General features: G+C 36.2%; 1 protein-coding gene across 2 annotated transcripts; it reads left to right on the top strand.

Annotated features, from left to right (window-relative positions):
- The first annotated feature begins 167 nt into the window (after positions 1–167).
- Positions 168–18,262, top strand: clpxa (caseinolytic mitochondrial matrix peptidase chaperone subunit Xa). 2 transcript variants are annotated; one of them, XM_051898872.1, is made up of 14 exons: positions 169–517; positions 1,090–1,241; positions 1,388–1,505; positions 4,018–4,172; positions 4,287–4,449; positions 6,192–6,233; positions 8,899–9,075; positions 11,703–11,867; positions 11,968–12,056; positions 12,424–12,588; positions 13,187–13,489; positions 14,795–14,887; positions 14,998–15,104; positions 17,212–18,262. In XM_051898872.1, the coding sequence occupies exons 1-14, from the start codon at positions 463–465 to the stop codon at positions 17,300–17,302; spliced, it is 1,875 nt and encodes a 624-aa protein (XP_051754832.1). In that variant the 5' UTR covers positions 169–462; the 3' UTR covers positions 17,303–18,262. The 2 variants fall into 2 exon arrangements, with proteins under 2 accessions (XP_051754833.1, XP_051754832.1); XM_051898873.1 differs by lacking the exon at positions 6,192–6,233 and having other exon boundaries at positions 168–517.
- Positions 18,263–19,504: the final 1,242 nt, after the last annotated feature.

Raw genomic sequence — 19,504 nt, 5'->3', positions numbered from 1 at the left:
CTGTAACAATATGTTAAGTGATATGTTATGTTTAGTGATTTATCGATTCATTTGATTCGCTATTAAATGAATTCTGTAACTGATAAGCGATTCACTTATCCTAATGATTCTTTGAATCTTCGCAGATTGATTCACTGACTCAAATGATTCTCTGTCAGAATGATTCAGTTAGTGACTCAAGACAAGAGTGTCATCAGTTGTTTACTTGTATCACAGTGTCTTGTTCAGACAGCAGTGTGTGTTCAGTTCAGCTGCATGCAGCAGCTCCCAAAATAACGCATTTCGTATATTAATATGTTTGATTGATTTTTATGTAATTCACAGATTCGGTTTAAGTCATTTATTATTGTTGGGCCTGTATTGAATGGCTTTCAGTGGGTTAGCTCTCAGCTAGCGCTAACCTTCCAGCGCTTCTCAAAATCAACCGATTCAGTTCGTAAAAAAACAAAACAACCCTGAAACATGTCGTGTACGTGTGCTTCAGCAGCGAGAAAACTCATAAATTCTGCTCATAAAGGTAAGAAGAAAGTCATATTTTGAAAAATATATATGTTTGTTTGTTTCTTAGCCTAGTTAGTTTGCTAGCGCTGCTGCGTGTGCGCTAACAATATATAAACAAACCATAATGATGTATAATGATGCAGAAATATTTACATCAACCCTCATATTAAAAAAAATAGATTTAATTGTTTTGTAAAGTTCAAAAACAATTGGACAGTTGTTGACAAGTACGTTAACATCCATTGCTGTACATAAGCAAATTGTCTATATAACCATATTGTTTATTAAAATGTTCAACTACAAGCCATTAATATTTCATTTAGGGATTGTTATGTTGTTTAAGGTGTCATTATTTATTTGGCTGTTAGTTTGCCCTGTAAATTTAGCTTTATTTGTCAAGACTTCTATAATCTGATAAACATTGTTTTATTGGTTGGATATTTGATTTCTGTTCCAGTAATGTGTACTTTTTGTTGCCAGTGTCCTGTAGAGGCACTCTAAATAATATGATTTAATAACTGGCATCATGTTATTGTTACTTTGGGTAAATTCCCTCCTGAAGGTCTCATGTTTGTGTATGTGACACAGGAATATCAGGCTCCAGAGTCCAGTTACTGTCACTGAGCCGTCCGGGAGCTCGTGAGGTTCGTCTGGCACGCCGCATCCCCGTGAGGTCCTTCTCAGAGTCGGCTGTGTATTTTGCTTCAAAAGATGGGATGAAAGATGGAGATGGTGGAAAGGTAATATGATAGATATACAGTGTTACTTTTTATACACTGCCTGTTCTCTGACAAGGGTTTGAGAAGGAAATAACAACTTGTCAATGTTATTAAATTCATCCTCTTCCTGGAAATAATTTTGTTTTAATCTTTGTCTTCCTTTTAAGAAATCGGTTGGTGAAGGAAGTGGAAAGAGAACCAGCTCTAATAATTCTGGCAAAGGAGGAAGTCAGCTGAGGTGCCCTAAATGTGGAGATCCTTGCACACATGTAGAAACATTTGTTTGTGAGTACTTGATTTATTTTCTATTATTTAATTTTCTGTTTTATCATTTTATTTTATTTTATTTTGTTCATTTTTTTTTTACATAATTGTTTGCCTGCTGTGTTTAATATGGGATTACTCAAGATGATTACCTAATTTTGTGTTTATTACTGACCTTGTTTCCAAAGAGTTATGGTTTCTTTTGGCCTTGTGCATGTTTAAGTAGGCCAGAGTGTTTACTGAACTAACTGTTCAATGCTAAAAATAAATCACACACAAGAAGTAGCTTTTTCATCTGCTGGTGCTTTAATTAGTAACAAGGTTTAAAAGATGCTTAGTTAAAAGTAAAAAATTGAGATTGCATTTCTTGTTAAAGGGTTAGTTTACCTAAAAATTAAATTTCTGTCATTAATTACTCACCCTCATGTTGTTCTACACCTGTAAGACTTTCATTCATCTTCTGAACACAAATTAAGATATTTTGATGAAATCCGAGAGGTTTTTTATCCTCCATAGAAAGCAACGAAATTACCACATTCAATGTCCAGAAAAGTAGTAAAAACATGGTTAAAATAGTCAACGTGACTACAGTGGTTCAACCTTAATGTTACGAAGCGACGAGAATACTTTTTGTGCGCAAAAACAAAACAAAAATAACGACTTTGTTCAACGATAGTACATCAGCCCATCACATTACTTTCCGGTGTTGCACGAACGCAGTTGGCTAGCGTCTGTGATCTGATTGGCTGACGCCTGCGTTGGCACTTGAAAAGTTGAGAAATCTTCAACTTCTGCCACGAGTAAAGCGGCGCGACGGAACCCACTATTCAGTTTGGCAATGCATGACGTCACCCATTCAAAGTAAATTAGAAACATTAACGCCGACGCCCCGTGTAAATGCAGCGTAAGAATCTCCATAGACTCCCGCCATTGGAGTCACAAGCCACGTTTCCACTGTCGGGCCAGAGGCGAGCGTGCTAGTGCGTGCCAGGGCCAGTCGTGTTTCCACTGTCACTTCCGGGATTTGGTCGGGCCTCGTCGGGGCTTCCTCTGGGCCAACGGCTAGGGTTTTTTGGCCCGCCGACTACCTTGGTCCAAAGCGGGCCAACTGGGGCTTGAGGAGTGGTCATTAACAGAGGCGGAGTTTACCTGAGTCAGGAGAAGGTCAACACCGCTGCTCGTTTCCAAAGCTACTAGCTAACTTTAACATTTAAGACATTTCAAACAGTTTTCAGTTCAAAACTCACTTTCAGACACCAGCGAGTGTTTGAAATAACTTCCTTGCGATCGATGAGGATTCTGATCACCGTATGAGGCAGAAATATAATATATGCGATGTTAAAGGCTACTTATGCTAATCATTGCGATAATAAATACACGTTTATGGAAAATACCAGAGACTCCTTGAGAAACATAGACAACTCTTATATGATTATAATCGTGTATTTATTTGGTTTAATGTCTCTTCCCTGTGCCTTTGTTGATATCGGACTAATGCATCCGCATATCCGTCACACACTCCGGTTAACTTGTATAACACATAACTCTTGTTTTCTTCTCATGAGCTCCCTCAGTTGCTCTGGCTAAAAGGATAACAGTATAGAGAGATCACTCCGACATCCTCGGATTGCAATCATTGCATAATTTTGAGGAAAATTCATAGAAATGCTCAGAAATGTGATGTAAACATGATATTTTATCAATATTTTTCTAAATGTGTAAGCCTTTAGACTTAAAAGCCTTAATGGAGTTGTTTTGTGCATTCTTGTGATCACAAATAAATGGAAGCAGGTGCAACTGTTGCTGTATTTTTATTGTAAACATTGGTCATTTAAAGACCAAACGTTCGTTTCAGTCATGCTCATTTTGCGATCTAGCTAGTTTTCAGCCAGCTGGTGAAACGGTGAGGTCGTTTGATGTTGTTTTGTGGGGGCGTGTTAAGGGTGGGTCTTAGGGAAGTGCTGCGGGGCTACTAGCCTGACAGTGGAAATGCAACTTGATTTTGGCCTCGGTGCTTAAGGTCAAGGGAAATTGGCCCAGCACGGCACGTTGTTAGCTCTGGCTCACACTGGACCGACAGTGGAAATGTAGCTACTGAGGACATCGTAGTTAAATTTCATATTCAAAGGAAATGTCCCGAAGAAAATTGGTAAAGTTTTATACATTAGCACCAATCATTTTGCACTGGACTGCTTTACAAACGAGGGTCTAAGAACATATAAGGCTGAACACCGCTACTGACAGTTTCTGACATTTTCAGAGTGTGAGATTGTCCTGTTTTGTTGTTGCCGGTGTTCTGGCAATTTGTCCTACACCAGTATGTCGGAGCAGCAGCTCATTTGCATTTAAAGGGACACACTCACCCCTGAAGTGGCAATTTTAACATGCTATAAAAATAATCTGTGGGGTATTTTGAGCTAAAACTTCACAAACACACTCTGGGGACACCAGAGACTTATTATATCTTGTAAAAAGGGGCATAAATAGGTCCCCTTTAATAAAATTACACTAAGATGTTATTTCTCTTGTGTAGCATCAACTCGTTTTGTGAAATGTGAAAAATGCCACCACTTTTTCGTGGTGCTTTCCGAAACGGATACTAAGAAGAGTTTGAGTAAAGACCCGGAATCCGCAGCAGAAGCTGTCAAGTTGGCTTTCCAGCAGAAACCCCCTCCGCCACCTAAAAAGGTAGATATTCATTTAACTTTGAGGTTTGAAAGCAGTAGAGCACCTTGTGACAGGATTATCTAGATGGTTGTCACCAGCTTTGTATATAATCTCTCTGTTTTTGTTTTCTCGCAGATCTTTGCTTATCTGGATAAGTATGTCGTGGGTCAGGACCATGCTAAGAAGGTTCTGTCAGTGGCTGTTTACAACCATTATAAACGCATCTACAACAACATGCCGGCAGGCTCCAGACAGCAACAGGTGGAGGTGGAGAAACAGGCCTCCCTCACTCCTCGAGGTTTGTACTGCAAAGCGTTCGTGTGTGTGTAAAACACACAGAAAGTAGGAACAGGTGGTTTTCACTAAACAGGTCTTATGTAAAAGAATCATACCCATTAGGAAATGAATCTATTAAAGGATACAAATTAAATTCATGTCCTCAGAAAGCCAGGTTTCACTCTGTCAGCTGAAAGCAAAATGAAGAAGTGACCCTAAAACAACTAAAGCAACTAAAACACAGATATTTGTGCTTCAAAGACAACATCAAATTAAAAGGGACCCATCCAGCTTTTTAAATGTACATTTATTTAAATGCAAAACATAAATATAAGCAATAGTTGTAATAATGATCGCTGCAACTCCTACTCTACATTAATTTCCTCTGAATATACTGTTTTACCCAGAAATGTCACATTAGTTAAAGGGGATCTATTATGCAAAATTCACTTTTATAAGGTGTTTGAACATAGAGGTGTGTCCACAGTGTTTTTTTTAAACAACAACCATACTATAATGGTAAAAATCCAACCACTCCTTTTTTTATAATCCCCATAAATCATAAACAGTCTCTCCAAATGAGTGGTTCCAGATTTCCCCATACTCTTACATAAGATTGGGGAAGCCCCGCCCACAACTGGTGAAGATCTGCCCTATTAGCATAGACCCCGCCCTCCGTGAGCTGTACACAGTCCGCCATGTTTATCTCCTCGCCAGAGCGTTTAACAGCAGCATTCTAGTAAGAAATGTATTCTTATTAAAGCTACTAAAGTTATTCAGTCAAAAGCAGTGAGTGATTTTCTGTTTCTGTTTTGTTGTTTGATTCATATACAGCAGTAGGTACTGTATATTACGCTGCTGTCACTTTAATACACAGATCTAATATACACATGTGATTTCTTTACTTGTTTATGTTCACAGATATAACCGACTGTGTTTATGTGATCTTTGTGTGTATTTGACCGTTTAAGCACAATAAGATGTGAAAGAGAACTTAGTTTAATACTCACATGACGTGCCTGACACACAGCTTTCTGTGTGCGTGCTTCGGATGTGTGCGCTCAGAAAACCATATATCAGAAGTTTACACTGATATGGTTTTAAAACGCATGCAGATAATGAACTTTTATGATGATGAAGAACTGCAATGTCACATGAGCGTGACTGCGATAGAGATGATAATCAAAACCAAACAAATGTTTTGTTAGTATCCGAGGCATGAACTGTCGGCACCGCCCTCTTCTGGAAAGGGGACGGGGAGCAGCAGCTCATTTGAATTTAAAGACACATGCACGAAAACAGCATGTTTTTTCCTTCCACTCAAAAATGGGCATTTACAACATGCTATAATAAATTATCTGTGAGTTATTTTGAGCTGAAACTTCAGACACATTCTGGGGACACCTGAGACTTATATTACATCTTATAAAAAGGGGCATAATAGGTCCTCTTTAAGTTAAATTGTCTTTTTAACCATTTTAGTTATTCCATGTTTCAAAAAAAGGACTATCCCATGATAGTTTTCCATTGCGTACCTTCTTGAATCGTCTAATCTTCTCCTTCAGAAGCCAATATAACCTCCATTGTGATGTGTACTCTGTCCATTCGTATCTAATCCAACAGCAACATTTTATGATATCTATCATCATTTGGCATTTGTACAATTCATAAGCATTTTTGCAGCAGTTTACTTAACTGGTCAAGGTTTCTTGTTCTGTGAGAATTGGTAGTGATTTCGTCGTAACTGTCCTCCTTTCTCTATAGAGCTAGAGCTAAGGCGGCGAGAGGACGAATACAGGTTTACAAGTAAGTGTATGCCAACATCCATAATCTTATTGTCCATACAGTTTGTGTCCTTTAAACCATTTATTTTTCAAAACAAATCTGTTTTATGTTGTTTCAGTTTGCTTTGATTTATGTTGGGTGTTGTACAAATGCCAAAAAAAAATCACGTAGTCAGTTTTCTTCATTTCCTTTAACCTTTTACATTGTTGAAGTGTTATATTATTGCATAATTACGTAAGTGGCCATGCATGTATCAGAAAGAATGCTGTCATGTTTTACCAGTTAAATGTCCTAGTGACCTGATTTGACTGCTGGTTCATGTGTTGCTTTTGTCATATGCTTTCAGAGGTTCTTGTCACAGGAAATCCCTGTAGATCCTGTGATTAGAGCAGCTGTGCACACTAAGCAATTTGACCTTACCAGCTAACAGTGCGCAATGCAACTAGTCTTTACTGAAGAAGAGATTTAACATTTCGGTGCTGTTATTATAAGTGTTATTTTAGTATTATTGATATGCTTATTTGTGATTGGCAAGTTATTTGTATTTAAAACAAATTAGAGCTTTTATTTTTATATTTTGAGTTTTCATTTTAGATTTAGTTTGTTTTAATAATTTTTTATGTGCTTTTGTCATTTTTATTAGTTGTTTTATAATATTTCTATTTACTCTAATTTATTTTTATTTCTTTTTTAGTTTTAGGGATTTTAGTACTTCAACAAAAACTTAACATATACATCTAATATTTTTTTTCATCTAATATTTATATTTCAATTTATTATATAAAACGTAAGTATATATAAGTATTGAGTTTTGATTATGACTTGTGTAGCAATATTTTTTTTACCATATGACTCATAAAGAAATGTTCGATATTTACAAATTTATATGAAATCTTAAAAAACACACATCTTTGTATCAAAGTCTTTTTAAGTGGTTTAACAGAAATGTGAGTTTTGGATGCTTTGATTCAATCCCTCTTTGAATGTCTTGCCCTATAGACTATTGACCTTTGTACGTGCATTACTGTAAACTGTAATTTTGTAAATATGATAAGTGAGGTGTTGAAATTATTGTGGTAATCAAACTAATTACATAAGAAATAAGAACATGTTTGTTAAGATGAGTTTTTCAAAGATACTTCAAAAGTTCATAGTTTATGCTGGGCTGTGCGATACTTACAAAAAAAATGATATCTCAATATTTTCTAGGATTTTCTTGATAACGATAATTAGACAATATTTTGCTGAGTGTGTTTATTGTGTTGGCAACTTGGCAAGTTTTGGGCTGCCGTGAACAGCTGACTCCTAAAGTTTTTGATATTCGTCATATTTTGTGTAGTGGTTGGTTCGCAGCAGTGACAGAAATTATCTTTTCCAATAAGTTTAAATTGATTTTTACCTTTTTTAGGGGCATTTTTACTGTTATAAAGCCATTTTTTTAAACCTAATTAAATATATGCATCATCTTTTGTGTCAAATTCTTTTTTTTAACTTTATAAATTCAGTTAGAATAATAAGACACAATAGGGCTGTTACCAATCAAAGGAAATCCGTATCAATAAAATTCATCCATTCATTGCAGAGGAAACACAGAAGCTGCATCTGAAGTGGCATTTAGATGCATTTACACAGACTGTTTAATGCAGCTCAGAGGGACATGAATGCATTTAACATGCAGTTACAAATGCATTAATGTTTTGATGTTTTAAACATAAATGTTGAATATTGATATTTTTATGTTATTTATAAAAATGAAAAGATACTTTAAATGTAAAATTAAAACTGCTAGTAGGTGGCAGCAAGTCACTGTTAATGAGTGATTCATTGAGTTTCAAATGATTAATTCAAATGGCTGATTCATTCAGGAATGAAGCATTTGACTGTCTTGATGAGTGAGTTATTGAATCATTCAATCATTCCCCGCTATGTGTTGCTCAGAGATGCACAACAGTCCTGTGGCTTTGTTTGGAACTATTTTCATTGGGCGAAATAGAGCAAAAACAGGCAATATTGTGTCTAAATGTAAGTCACTTAATATTAAATTCTTTATTTATTGAACTGTTGTACAAAATCAATATCACATTTGTAATTATGCTGATTGGAGAAGAAACAGCACTATTTATGTGATAGTAAGTAAAGGATTAGTTCACTTTGAAATGAAAATTACCCCAAGCTTTACTCGCCCTCAAGCCATCCTAGGTGTATATGACTTTCTTCTTCCAGATGAACACAATCTGAGCTCATACCATCAAGCTCATACTCATTGGTATCGTTCACTGCCATTATAAAGCTTGGATGCGTCAGGATATTTATTAATATAACTCTGTTTGTGTTCATCAGAAAGAAGAAAATCATATGCACCTAGAATGGCTTGAGAGTGAGAAAAGCTTGGGGTAATTTTCATTTGAAAGTTAACTAATCCTTTAACTCTTTTAAGTTATATAAATATTAAAGACATACAGAGGTATTTTTGCCCCCTTATCTTAAATGTTAGGTGCAATCTAAATGCTTTTTAATAGACTAAATCACGCAGTGAAAGTGTCTAAATGTGCAAGTTCTTGTCTAACCTACTAGACTACATCACATAGAATATGTGTGCACTCTCTAGGTTTGTTTTTGTAAAGTGAGGGACATACTCGATAATTTCATTTTTTGTTTGTTTGCTGCTGTTGTTTAATTTGTCCAGAGCTGCTCCAGATCGCAGGGATCAGTCCTCATGGAAATGCTCTGGGTGCCTCCATGCAGCAGCAGATGAACCAGCAGGCAGCTCCAGAGAAGAGAGGAGGAGAAGTGCTGGACTCCACACACACCGACATCAAACTAGAGAAGAGCAACATAGTGCTGCTGGGCCCCACTGGCTCTGGTGAGACTGAAACACACCCTCTGCGTTGTGTACAATTTGACAGAAGTCTAATTTATTAAACGGAGCAGAGAGTACTTTCAGCAAGGACCCATTAAATTGATCAAAAGTGACAGTAATAATACAGTAATGACATTTATAATAATACAAAAGATTTCGATTTCAAATAAACGCTGTTATTTTGCAGGGTTCCCGCAGCGCATTAAAAAGTCTGAAATATTTGTATTTTTTCTGCTAGGTATTACATTTTAAGATGAGGTCTTAAATCTGATCAAAAAATAAATGCTTTTGGGCTGTATAGCACCAAGTTTTTTACCCAGTTTGCAACTTGACCGTGTTATGTCCGTCTTTTTTTTTTTTTTTTTTTACGTAAGTCACACGCGCTTCACCAGAGATGAGTCGGAGAGGGTGAGTCACTTGGGAGAAGAGAGCGGGCAAATTCGAGCAAAATGGGAAAGTGCAAATTTAACTCAAAGATGACTGGTTTGGAGATGGTTGGCAACAACCAGTGACGGCAATGAAGCCAAGAATTTTATGCTGCAAGAAGTTTAAATTTGGTACTATGGGAATTAAGGCGAATTTTGAATTTTTTATTTTTTAGAATGCATTTTAGAATACTTTTCCATCAGCTGGTTAAAATTTACAACATTGCGTGTGCACTAAGAGGCATCCGCACTCTGATGTAAACAAGCTCAACATGGATGAGAAGCATGAACCAGCGAAGGAGACGCGCTGAATGAAAACGCACATTCACTCTCTGACTGTAGGCCCCCCCCTTTTTCAAGACGTACCTTTTGGAAAAAGGCTTTTTGAAGACCAAGGCCCCGTTTACTCTAGTGTGTTTTCATTTTAAAACGCATACGTTTTGCTACGGTTACACCTGTCATTTACACTACGCCGGTGTTTTCGACCCTCAAAAACGGAGACTTTCAAAAAAACTGCAGACCCTGTTTTAGTTTGAAAACGGCGGAGTTGTGTTTCAGTGTAAACAGACCAAAATGGAGACATTTGAAAACGATGGTATGGCTGCCCACGTTCGCTCTGCGTATTCTTGACGACCGTGTAAACAATAACAAGGAGACTGAACTGAACTGGCTTTGTTGTCATTTTTAGCAGCCATTGTACAGTTAAACTCAGCATTTTTTTCTTTAATACTGCAGCTACCTACATGCGCAAGAGACAGCTGTTTACACTTGTACGCGCATGACCAGTGTGCATGAACGGTCATGTGACGTGCGTTTTCGGTCGTGTAGTGCAGACGGAGATCGTTCCTGAAATGCTGTGGGAACGCCAGTGTAGACGAGGATCATTTTCATTTTAAAACGCACTAGTGTAAACGGGGCCCAAGTCTTGTATTTTGTAAAGAAAATGCTTTTATTTTGTAAAGAAAATGCTTTTATTTGAAAATAATTATTTTTATATAGAATATTTTTCATATTTTAATTTTTGTATTGAAAGTATGGTAAATCTGGTAAAATGTACCAACGATCACATTTAAAAAATAAACACCTGTAGCCCATCTGAATTGTATAACAATTAGGCTATCCATCTCATAGTGAAAACTATGTAGCCTACCAAAATTTCATTAACAGTAGAAGTGAAATCTCTATTTTTATGTACATATTCCTTATGATATTAATTTTCATGTTTTCAGGTCTTAAAAAGGTCTTAAGTTTTAAATTTGAATTAAAAAAAAAATGTGCAGCCCCCCTGTTTTGAACTTTCTAATCATCAAAGAAACCTGAAAAAAAAGAATGTTTCCACAAAAATATTAAGCAGCACAACTGTTTTCAACATTGATAATAATAATAAGAAGAAGAAATGTTTATGAATATTAGAATAATTTCTGAGGAATCGTGTGACACTTAAAAACAGGGTTTGTACAAGGTGCTTAAAGTACTTGAATTTGACTTTTTGAAATTTAAGTCCTGGAACAGCCTTCAAAACACTCATATTTATAAAAAGCTACTTGAAAAGTGCTTGAATAATTGAAAGACAATATATATGAAATTAATGTTTAATGTTATTGATGAAACAATCTTTTCATGCTACAGCCCATCTGATATACATATAGAGCCATTTTGCATGGTATTGCTCATATACATATCCAAGTATATGATACAGCTTTCATTCTTCAATCATGGGAGAAAATATCAGTTTGAATAAGGAAAGCGATATCTTTGTCATAGTATGCTTTCAATGGATAAAGTTACCACAGTTATTGCACGTGCTGCACTTTTTTTGTACCATTTTTTTATTTATCTATTTACCTTTTTTTTTTAGAATTTGAAAGATAATAAAGATCTTGTTCGATAAGGGAGATCTTTGATTGTAGTTCTTGAAAACTAAAAAAGTAGTGCTTGAAAAGTCCTTGAAAGTCCTGGAATTTCATTTTACAGTATCTGTACAAACCTTTTCCATCAAAGGAATAAATTACATTTTTAGAACATGTTATTTCATAATATTTCTGTTTTTACTGTATTTTTGATCAAATAAATGCAGCCTTGGTGAGCATGGGAGTCCAGACCTCTTTCAAAAACAATTTTCCGACCCTAAACCTTTGAACGTTAGTGTATGTTTTGAGTGTGGTAATGTGGAAAAACTAGAAACCTAACTGAGTTGTGTGACAGGGAAAACACTTCTGGCCCAAACGCTGGCCAAGTGCCTGGATGTTCCCTTTGCAATCTGTGACTGCACCACCCTCACCCAGGCGGGGTACGTGGGAGAGGACATAGAGTCAGTCATCGCAAAGCTTCTGCAGGATGCCAACTATGTGATCGAGAAAGCTCAGCAAGGTAACAGAGACTTCCTGTGACATTTACCCACATGTAGGAAATATCCAAAACCTTGTTGTGCAATGAGTTCTTTCATTAAAGATGTTGAAATTGTTTTTAGGCATCGTGTTCTTGGACGAAGTGGACAAGATTGGCAGCGTTCCTGGGATCCATCAGTTAAGGGACGTGGGAGGAGAAGGAGTGCAGCAGGTTGGTAATTAAAAAAAAAGGAAGCAGATTCCGTGTCCTAGATTAATTCAGAAGTGTCACTGATATTCAGCTGAACTTTGACCTAAATCACAAGAAAGCTCACATGGCTGTTAAAGATTTACAGAAACACTGTTTGTTATTCTTGGAATCTCAGTTCTGTATTTCTAGTGTACTTCTTTAATCACTAACAGTAACGTGTGATGTATTTATTTTTGCATAATGAGCCTTCTGCAAGTCATTTTTATGGCTACAGAAAACAGATTTTAGTCATACCTAAAATTCTGATGTCTTCACAGCAAGATTTTCAAAATAACCTAAACTGAGACGTATTTTTGTTGTGATAGATAACGTTAGGTTATTTTTGTAGGGTTTACTGAAGCTACTGGAAGGCACTATTGTTAATGTTCCTGAGAAGAACACCAGGAAGCTGAGAGGTGAAACTGTGCAAGTTGACACCACCAACATCCTGTTTGTAGCATCTGGAGCATTTAATGGACTTGACCGTATCATCAGCAGGAGAAAGAATGAGAAGGTAAGTTCTGAATGTTGACACAGAACAACAAGGATTTATTCACAAAATTATGAAAGACTAGCTTGGTTATCTTAAATTTTAATATTAATTTCCTTCAGCAAATTTATTCTAATTTATAATAAAAGTATGAATCAATGGACCAAAGGCCTTTAAAGGATTAGTTTACTTCAGAATTAAAATTTCCTGATAATTTACTCACCCCCATGTCATCCAAGATGTTTGTCTTTCTTTCTTCAGTCAAAAAAAAATTAAGGTTTTTGAGGAAAACATTCCAGGATTTTTCTCCATATATCACTGGGGTTCAACGGGTTGAAGGTTCAAATGTCAGTTTCAGTGCAGCTTCAAAGGGCTCTACACGATCCCAGACGAGGAATAAGGGTCTTATCTAGCGAAATGATCAGCCATTTTCTACAAAAAATTAAAATGTATATACTTTTTAACCACAAACGCTCATCTTGCACTGCTCTGCGAAGCACCACGCATTACATAATCACGTTGGAAAGGTCATGTGTGACGTAGGCGGAAGTACCGCGGTAGGGTGAAAAACTCCATCTCATTTTCTCCTTTTCCCCTCCTTGCCTTTATATTCCATATGTAGTACCTTGGGTTTGGAACACCGTCTAACATGGGGAAAGGTCGAAGGGCGGCAGCAGCGGCTGACCTGGCTAACACCACAGGTGGAGAGGTGGACGCAGTGGCCGAGATCGAGGAGAAGGACCGACTTCTGAAACACGTAGAGGCCAGAGACCTCATTGAATTCGGCATGATTCCTGAGTTTGTGGGCCGTCTTCCCGTTGTGGTTCCACTGCACAGTCTGGATGAGGAGACGCTGGTGCGAATCCTTACGGAGCCACGCAATGCTGTTGTGCCTCAGTATCAGGCTCTCTTCAGCATGGACAAGGTTGGTACCTAATATACAAACTAGGCTGCTAGGCAAATGCCCTTTTTGTGTGATTAATCAATCACGTATTTATTGTGAAATTAATAAGCATACATCATTTATCTTGTTTAACACATTTATTTTGTCATCATTTGCTATATCCAGCAAAGTAAACCATCAGATTGATGGATGATTCTCACAAAACTGTATTTTCTGCAAGCTTTTTTCAAGATAAATTTAGGTGTCTTTCCAAAAAAGGACACTTGGAGACTCCAAAAGGACGTTTAATAAATATAAGGAGTCCATATAATTCATAAATTTATGCACACACAAAAAACCCAAAAAACATTACAGAACAAAACTTCTCAGTGTACACAGGGGTAGAGGTGTAATGGTACACAAACATAATGGTTTGGTACGTACCTCGGTATTGAAGTCACAGTTCAGTACGGGTTCAGTACAGCAGCGGGAGAGAAAACGAAACATAAAATTGCTTCTTTTTTCTTCTTTTTTATTAAATAATCAAGACTTTACTAACAGGTAAAGTAAATATAATGAATAAATAAGCTAATATAGTGCATATATTTAGTGAAATGCTTCATTTCTCTAGTGAACTAACATGCTGTGGACACTGAATGACTTGCCTGAGGTAAATGTAATGCTACGTGAGATATTATTCTCAAGCTGTTTTATTGATGTCTTTCCGCAGTTAAAACACTGGTTGAGAGATTATACCTAAACATATCTATGCATAGATCGTCTGTTCTTCTTCTGCTCTTTTTCCTGTTTGTGGCGGTTAGCAAACAGTGTTGCATTACCGCATGCGCCCCCTTCTGTGTTGGAGTGTGAATTGCCTGTGACTGACTGTATTCGTTGTCTGACTGCGTGAACCAAACCGTGACGTCTGTACCGTACGGTTCGGGACAAATACATGTACCGTTACACCCCTAGTGCATAGTATGTGTACATTGCCACAGAAAGAGCTTGTTTAGAGTTTGTTTTTATTTTATTGAAGTTGTAATACTGAACACAACCACATGGAGATGCCAAACCCTAAAATTAAAAAATAAAATGTTAATAAAATAATAATTCAAAATAAGATGCATTACATGAACATTTTATTTTATTATTATTATTCTTTTTAATTATATTAATATAATTAATAATATATTTATTCATTCAGTTTGTTAATATAAGCAATTGGTTTATAGTGCTACAAATTCAGCAAATATATATATATATATAAAACATAATGTAATATAATATGATATGATAAAATGTGGCATAAATAAAAAGAGAATGTGCTGTGTGTTTGTTTTGTATTAGTGTGATCTCAACGTGACACCTGATGCCCTCAGAGCGATCGCCAGATTAGCTCTGGAGCGTAAAACCGGAGCCCGTGGGCTTAGATCCATAATGGTGAGAGAATGCTGTTTTTGTTGCTAGTATTGATTTCAGTTCCTCAAAGGCATGCTTGTATAATGACGTGCGCTCTTGTGATGTCATAAGCTGCCACTGTTTCCCAACAGGAAAAACTGCTGCTCGATCCCATGTTTGAGGTGCCACATTCTGATATTGTGGCAGTGGAGGTGAACAAGGAAGTGGTTCAAGGAAAAGCAACACCTCAGTACATAAGGTGAGAGCTCACATGACCTAGTTTATTTTGTCATCTAATCTTTCGACAATTATTGTTTAAAACCACCTCTGACACGCCTGGAACTATGGATTGTTTTCAGGCGTTTTTTGTCTTCTGAGCAAATGTTCTGAGTAGGAATGAGCAATTTTAAGAAAAAATTAAAATACTAGAATAAAAATACCTTAAAATTGGTAACACTTCACAATAAGGTCTCATTTGTTAACATGTAATAACTAATATAAACTAACAGTAAGCAATGTGTTTTTTTAAAAAACATTTATCTTTTTTAATTTTAGTTAAAAAAAAATACAATTGTTCTTTGTTCATGTTAGTTCACGGTGCATTAACTAACGTTAACACGTACAACTTTTGATTTTAAAAATGTATTAGTAAATGTTGAAATTAACTAAGTTTGAAGTCTTAGTTCATGTGAACTAATGTAGTTAACAAATGAAACCTTAATGTAAAGTGTCACCAAAAAATGAAAGTATATGCATGCATTTGAAGAATTTATTTTGAAGATACCTTGATCTTTTATTTATCTATTTGAACTGTAATGCACTTTGCCATTAAACAATTTTATCAAAAATGTTTTAACAATATATATTGATCAGTAAACATAATATAATATAGGGTAGAACGGGGCTAAAGGCACACCTTAAGAAAAAAACGTGCTTTTCACTATTCCTATAGTGTATGATTGCAAAAAAATATATTGTTTTTTGTATTGAACATTGATAGAGCAACAGATTTTATGTGAAAATAATTCATAAAAGTGGTTAGTTTTGTTTAAAAATCTTATAAATGTATGCGGTGGCGAGGGGGGCCTTTTACCCCACAGACACACGGGGTAAAACCAGCATGGGGCAAAAGACACATGGTATTGATACATATACTTTAGCTAAAATAATGTTTTTAATAATGTCTAAGTTAATACTTGTTCAAAACAATCACTTTAGCAAAATTTGTACTATTTTCTGTTTATTTTGATAAATAAAAGATTTCATTTTTGTTCAGTATATTTACATATAATCATGTTAATTATTGTGCCTTTCGCCCCAACAGCAGCAGCGATTTTTACCCCAAATATCATACTTTTACATATTCTTCCGTTGCTTTAATTACCTTTAACAAAATTTAAAATCATTAAAAAGACCTTTGTCTCAAAATGTAAACATTAATTTCATTGATTCTCATTTGCTACTTAAATCTACAACATTTTAAAAAATGTCAAATATTAGATCAAACTACCCAAAAATGAAAATTATCCCATGATTTACTCACCCTCAAGCCATCCTAGGTGTATATGACTTTCTTCTTTCAGTCGAACACAATCAGAGTTATACTAAAATATATTCTGGCTCTTCTAAGATTTATAATGGGAGTGAATAGGGCATGAGATTTTAAAGCCCAAAAAAATGCCTCCATCCATCATAAAAGTAATCCATACGACTTTAGTGGGTTAATAAAGGCCTTCTGAAGCGAAGCGATGCGTTTTTGTAAGAAAAATATCCATGTTTATGTTCAAACAAATAGGGCTGGGCAACACACTCAAGCTCCTCCGAAATTTCTCCTTAATTTTCTTTTTAGACTCCTAATTCGTGACCGGTGTTTTGTTTTGCTCTCTCCTCTGCACTTCTGCGTTCGTCAATACGTCATGCGTCGGGTCAGAGGTCACTCTTCTGCCGGAATCGACTCGCGTACGGAAGCCAGTGATTCTAGTTTATAAAGTTATAAATATGTATACTTTTCTTACAAAAACTAATCGCTTCGCTTCAGAAGGCCTTTATTAACCCCCTGGAGTCGTATGGATTACTTTTATGATGGATGGATGCACTTTTTTGGGCTTCAAAATATCAGTTACTATTCACTCCCATAATAAAGCTTAGAAGAGCCAGGATATTTTTTATATAACTCAGATTGTGTTCGTCTGAAAGAAGATAGTCATACACACCTAGGATGTCTTGAGGGTGAGTAAATCATGGGATAATTTACATTTTTGGGTGAACTATCCCTTTAACTCTCAGAGTAAACCAACACACATTGCTGTCCCTTTGAATTTACTGCATGAATTAATCTCATTGACTGTTTTGCTCTCTCCACTCAGAGCTCCAGCTAAAGACCCATCTGAGGAGGAGTATGACTCTGGAATCGAAGAGGAAAACTGGACGAGACAGGTTGATGCCGCCAAGAACTAAAAATAACAAGCCCGTTTTCTTCAGCTGATTGTTTGCCGCCTCAGTTTTCCTAAGGGTCCATTTCTCACTGTACGCTTGTGATGATTCGTTACTCACTTCCGTGAACTTATGCCATCTCTACTCTCGCTTTATGTAATCATGGCTTAGAGAAATAAGTTTAAAGTCTCCCCTGAAACTATCCTCGTAAAGAGATGTAAAGAATTTTATTTTATTATTTCATTTTAGTTTCTCTTTGCCCTGCTTGGAATAAAATTACACATTTGTGTCACACTGTTCAAGTGCTGGTTATAGTTACTGTAGCAGACATTCATATAAATCCTGTCTCCAGTATGACCGTGGTAAGTCAATTTTTGTAGCTGAACCACATGTATAATGATTAAAACCACACCTGAATATGTATCTGATAATTAATTTTGCCTCTGTATGAGCTGACTTCAAATATGGCGCTTTATTTTTTCCTTCACTCAATGCTGTGGATTAAAGTGGAATTTCTAGGCGTCCAATTTTCTATTACACTCAAGCTGCTATCTGCATCATGTTAAGGGTCAAGAAAATCAGTAACTGGCTGGAACTTCAAGGACATGCCTGTTGTCACCTGATCAACATGTCGTCATAGTTTCTGTTGTTATTCACAGAGACGCCCAACGATGAAAGATTTATTTGTATCCGCCGGTTTAAACAATCATGTGACTTTGGTCTCTTTGAGAAAGCTGTACACAGTAGTTACACTGTGCTGAATTCCCAGTGTAATTCATTTTTAATCTCTTCACAGAAATGGATTTCTATGTCTTTTGAATTGCATTGTTATAGAATATAATCACATTAATGCAAAGTGGGACGGGGTTACTTTTTGCATAGAGAGAGTAGAAACCACGTATGTTTTTGATCCTCACCTGTCAAGTCAAAGGATAGATGTACAAAAAAAAAATGTAGGAATAAAATGTAAATATTATCACTGAATGCAGGTCTTCTGTTGTATTTCAATGAACGCAACAATGAGCATTAAAGAAAGTAAATATTACATAATGGACAAACAAAATACATACGACACAGTGTGAAATATAACATTAATTAAAGACATAAAAATGTCAAATCTGTCATTTATTCACACTCATGTTGTTCCAAACTAGCATTATTTTCTTCCATGGAACCATTTACTTTTCAGTTATTTACTTTCACTGTATGATAAGATGAGGAAAGTGAATGTTGATTGAGACTGTCATCTCCTTTTGTGTTTCACTGAAGAAAGATCTAAAGGGTTAGTTCACCCACAATCGAAATTTCTGTCATTAATTACTCACCCTCATGTTGTTCCACACCCGTAAGACCTTCGTTCATATTCAGAACACAAATTATGATATTTTTAATGAAATCTGAGAGCGTTCTGTCCCTCCATAGAGATCCAACGCAACTACCATTTTCAAGGTCCAGAAAGGTAGTAAAGATTAAAGTACCTCATGTGACTCCAGTGGTTTAACCTCAGTTTTATGAAGCGACGCAAGTGCTTAGTTTGCGCACAAAAACAAACAAACATAATTTACCACTTTACAAAATTATTGATCTGCAACGTGCGTTCACGAGAGCATAACGACGCATGCGTTTTGTGTTTACGCGAGAGCTGACATTGTTGCGTGGACATGCTTTGGATAATACTATTTGTAAATAAAGTGTTTGTTTTGTTTGTTTTTTGCACAAAGCACTTGTGTCGTTCATTAAATTGAGTTTAAAGGATTAGTTCACTTTAAAACGAAAATTACTCCAAGCTTTACTCACCCTCAATCCATCCTAGGTGTATATGACTTTCTTCTTTCTGATGAACACAGTCGGAGATATATTAATAAATATCCTGACACATCCAAGCTTTATAATGGCAGTGAGTGATACCAACGAGTATGAAGCTCAAGAAAGTGCATCCATCATAAACGTAGTCCACACGGCTCCCGGGGGTTAATAAAGGCCTTCTGAAGCGAAGCTATCCGCCAGACCGCCTTCCCTATTCAACTTACGAAGAAAGTGTAACTGTCAGTTAAGCTTTTTCGTAAGTTGAATACCGAAGGCGTAGGACCTAACGTAACGTTAAGCGTTTTAAACTTCGTAAGTTGTAATATTTTTCCTGAAGTCTTTTCTACTCAACAAGGCTACCTTTATTTGGTTAAAAAATACAGTAAAAACAGTTACATAGTGAAATGTTATTACAATTTA

Source organism: Ctenopharyngodon idella, chromosome 7 (genome assembly GCF_019924925.1).
Source record: "Ctenopharyngodon idella isolate HZGC_01 chromosome 7, HZGC01, whole genome shotgun sequence".
Lineage (NCBI taxonomy): Eukaryota > Metazoa > Chordata > Actinopteri > Cypriniformes > Xenocyprididae > Ctenopharyngodon > Ctenopharyngodon idella.
Note: the sequence above shows the minus strand (reverse complement) of the source record. Positions and strands in the feature narration are given on the sequence as shown.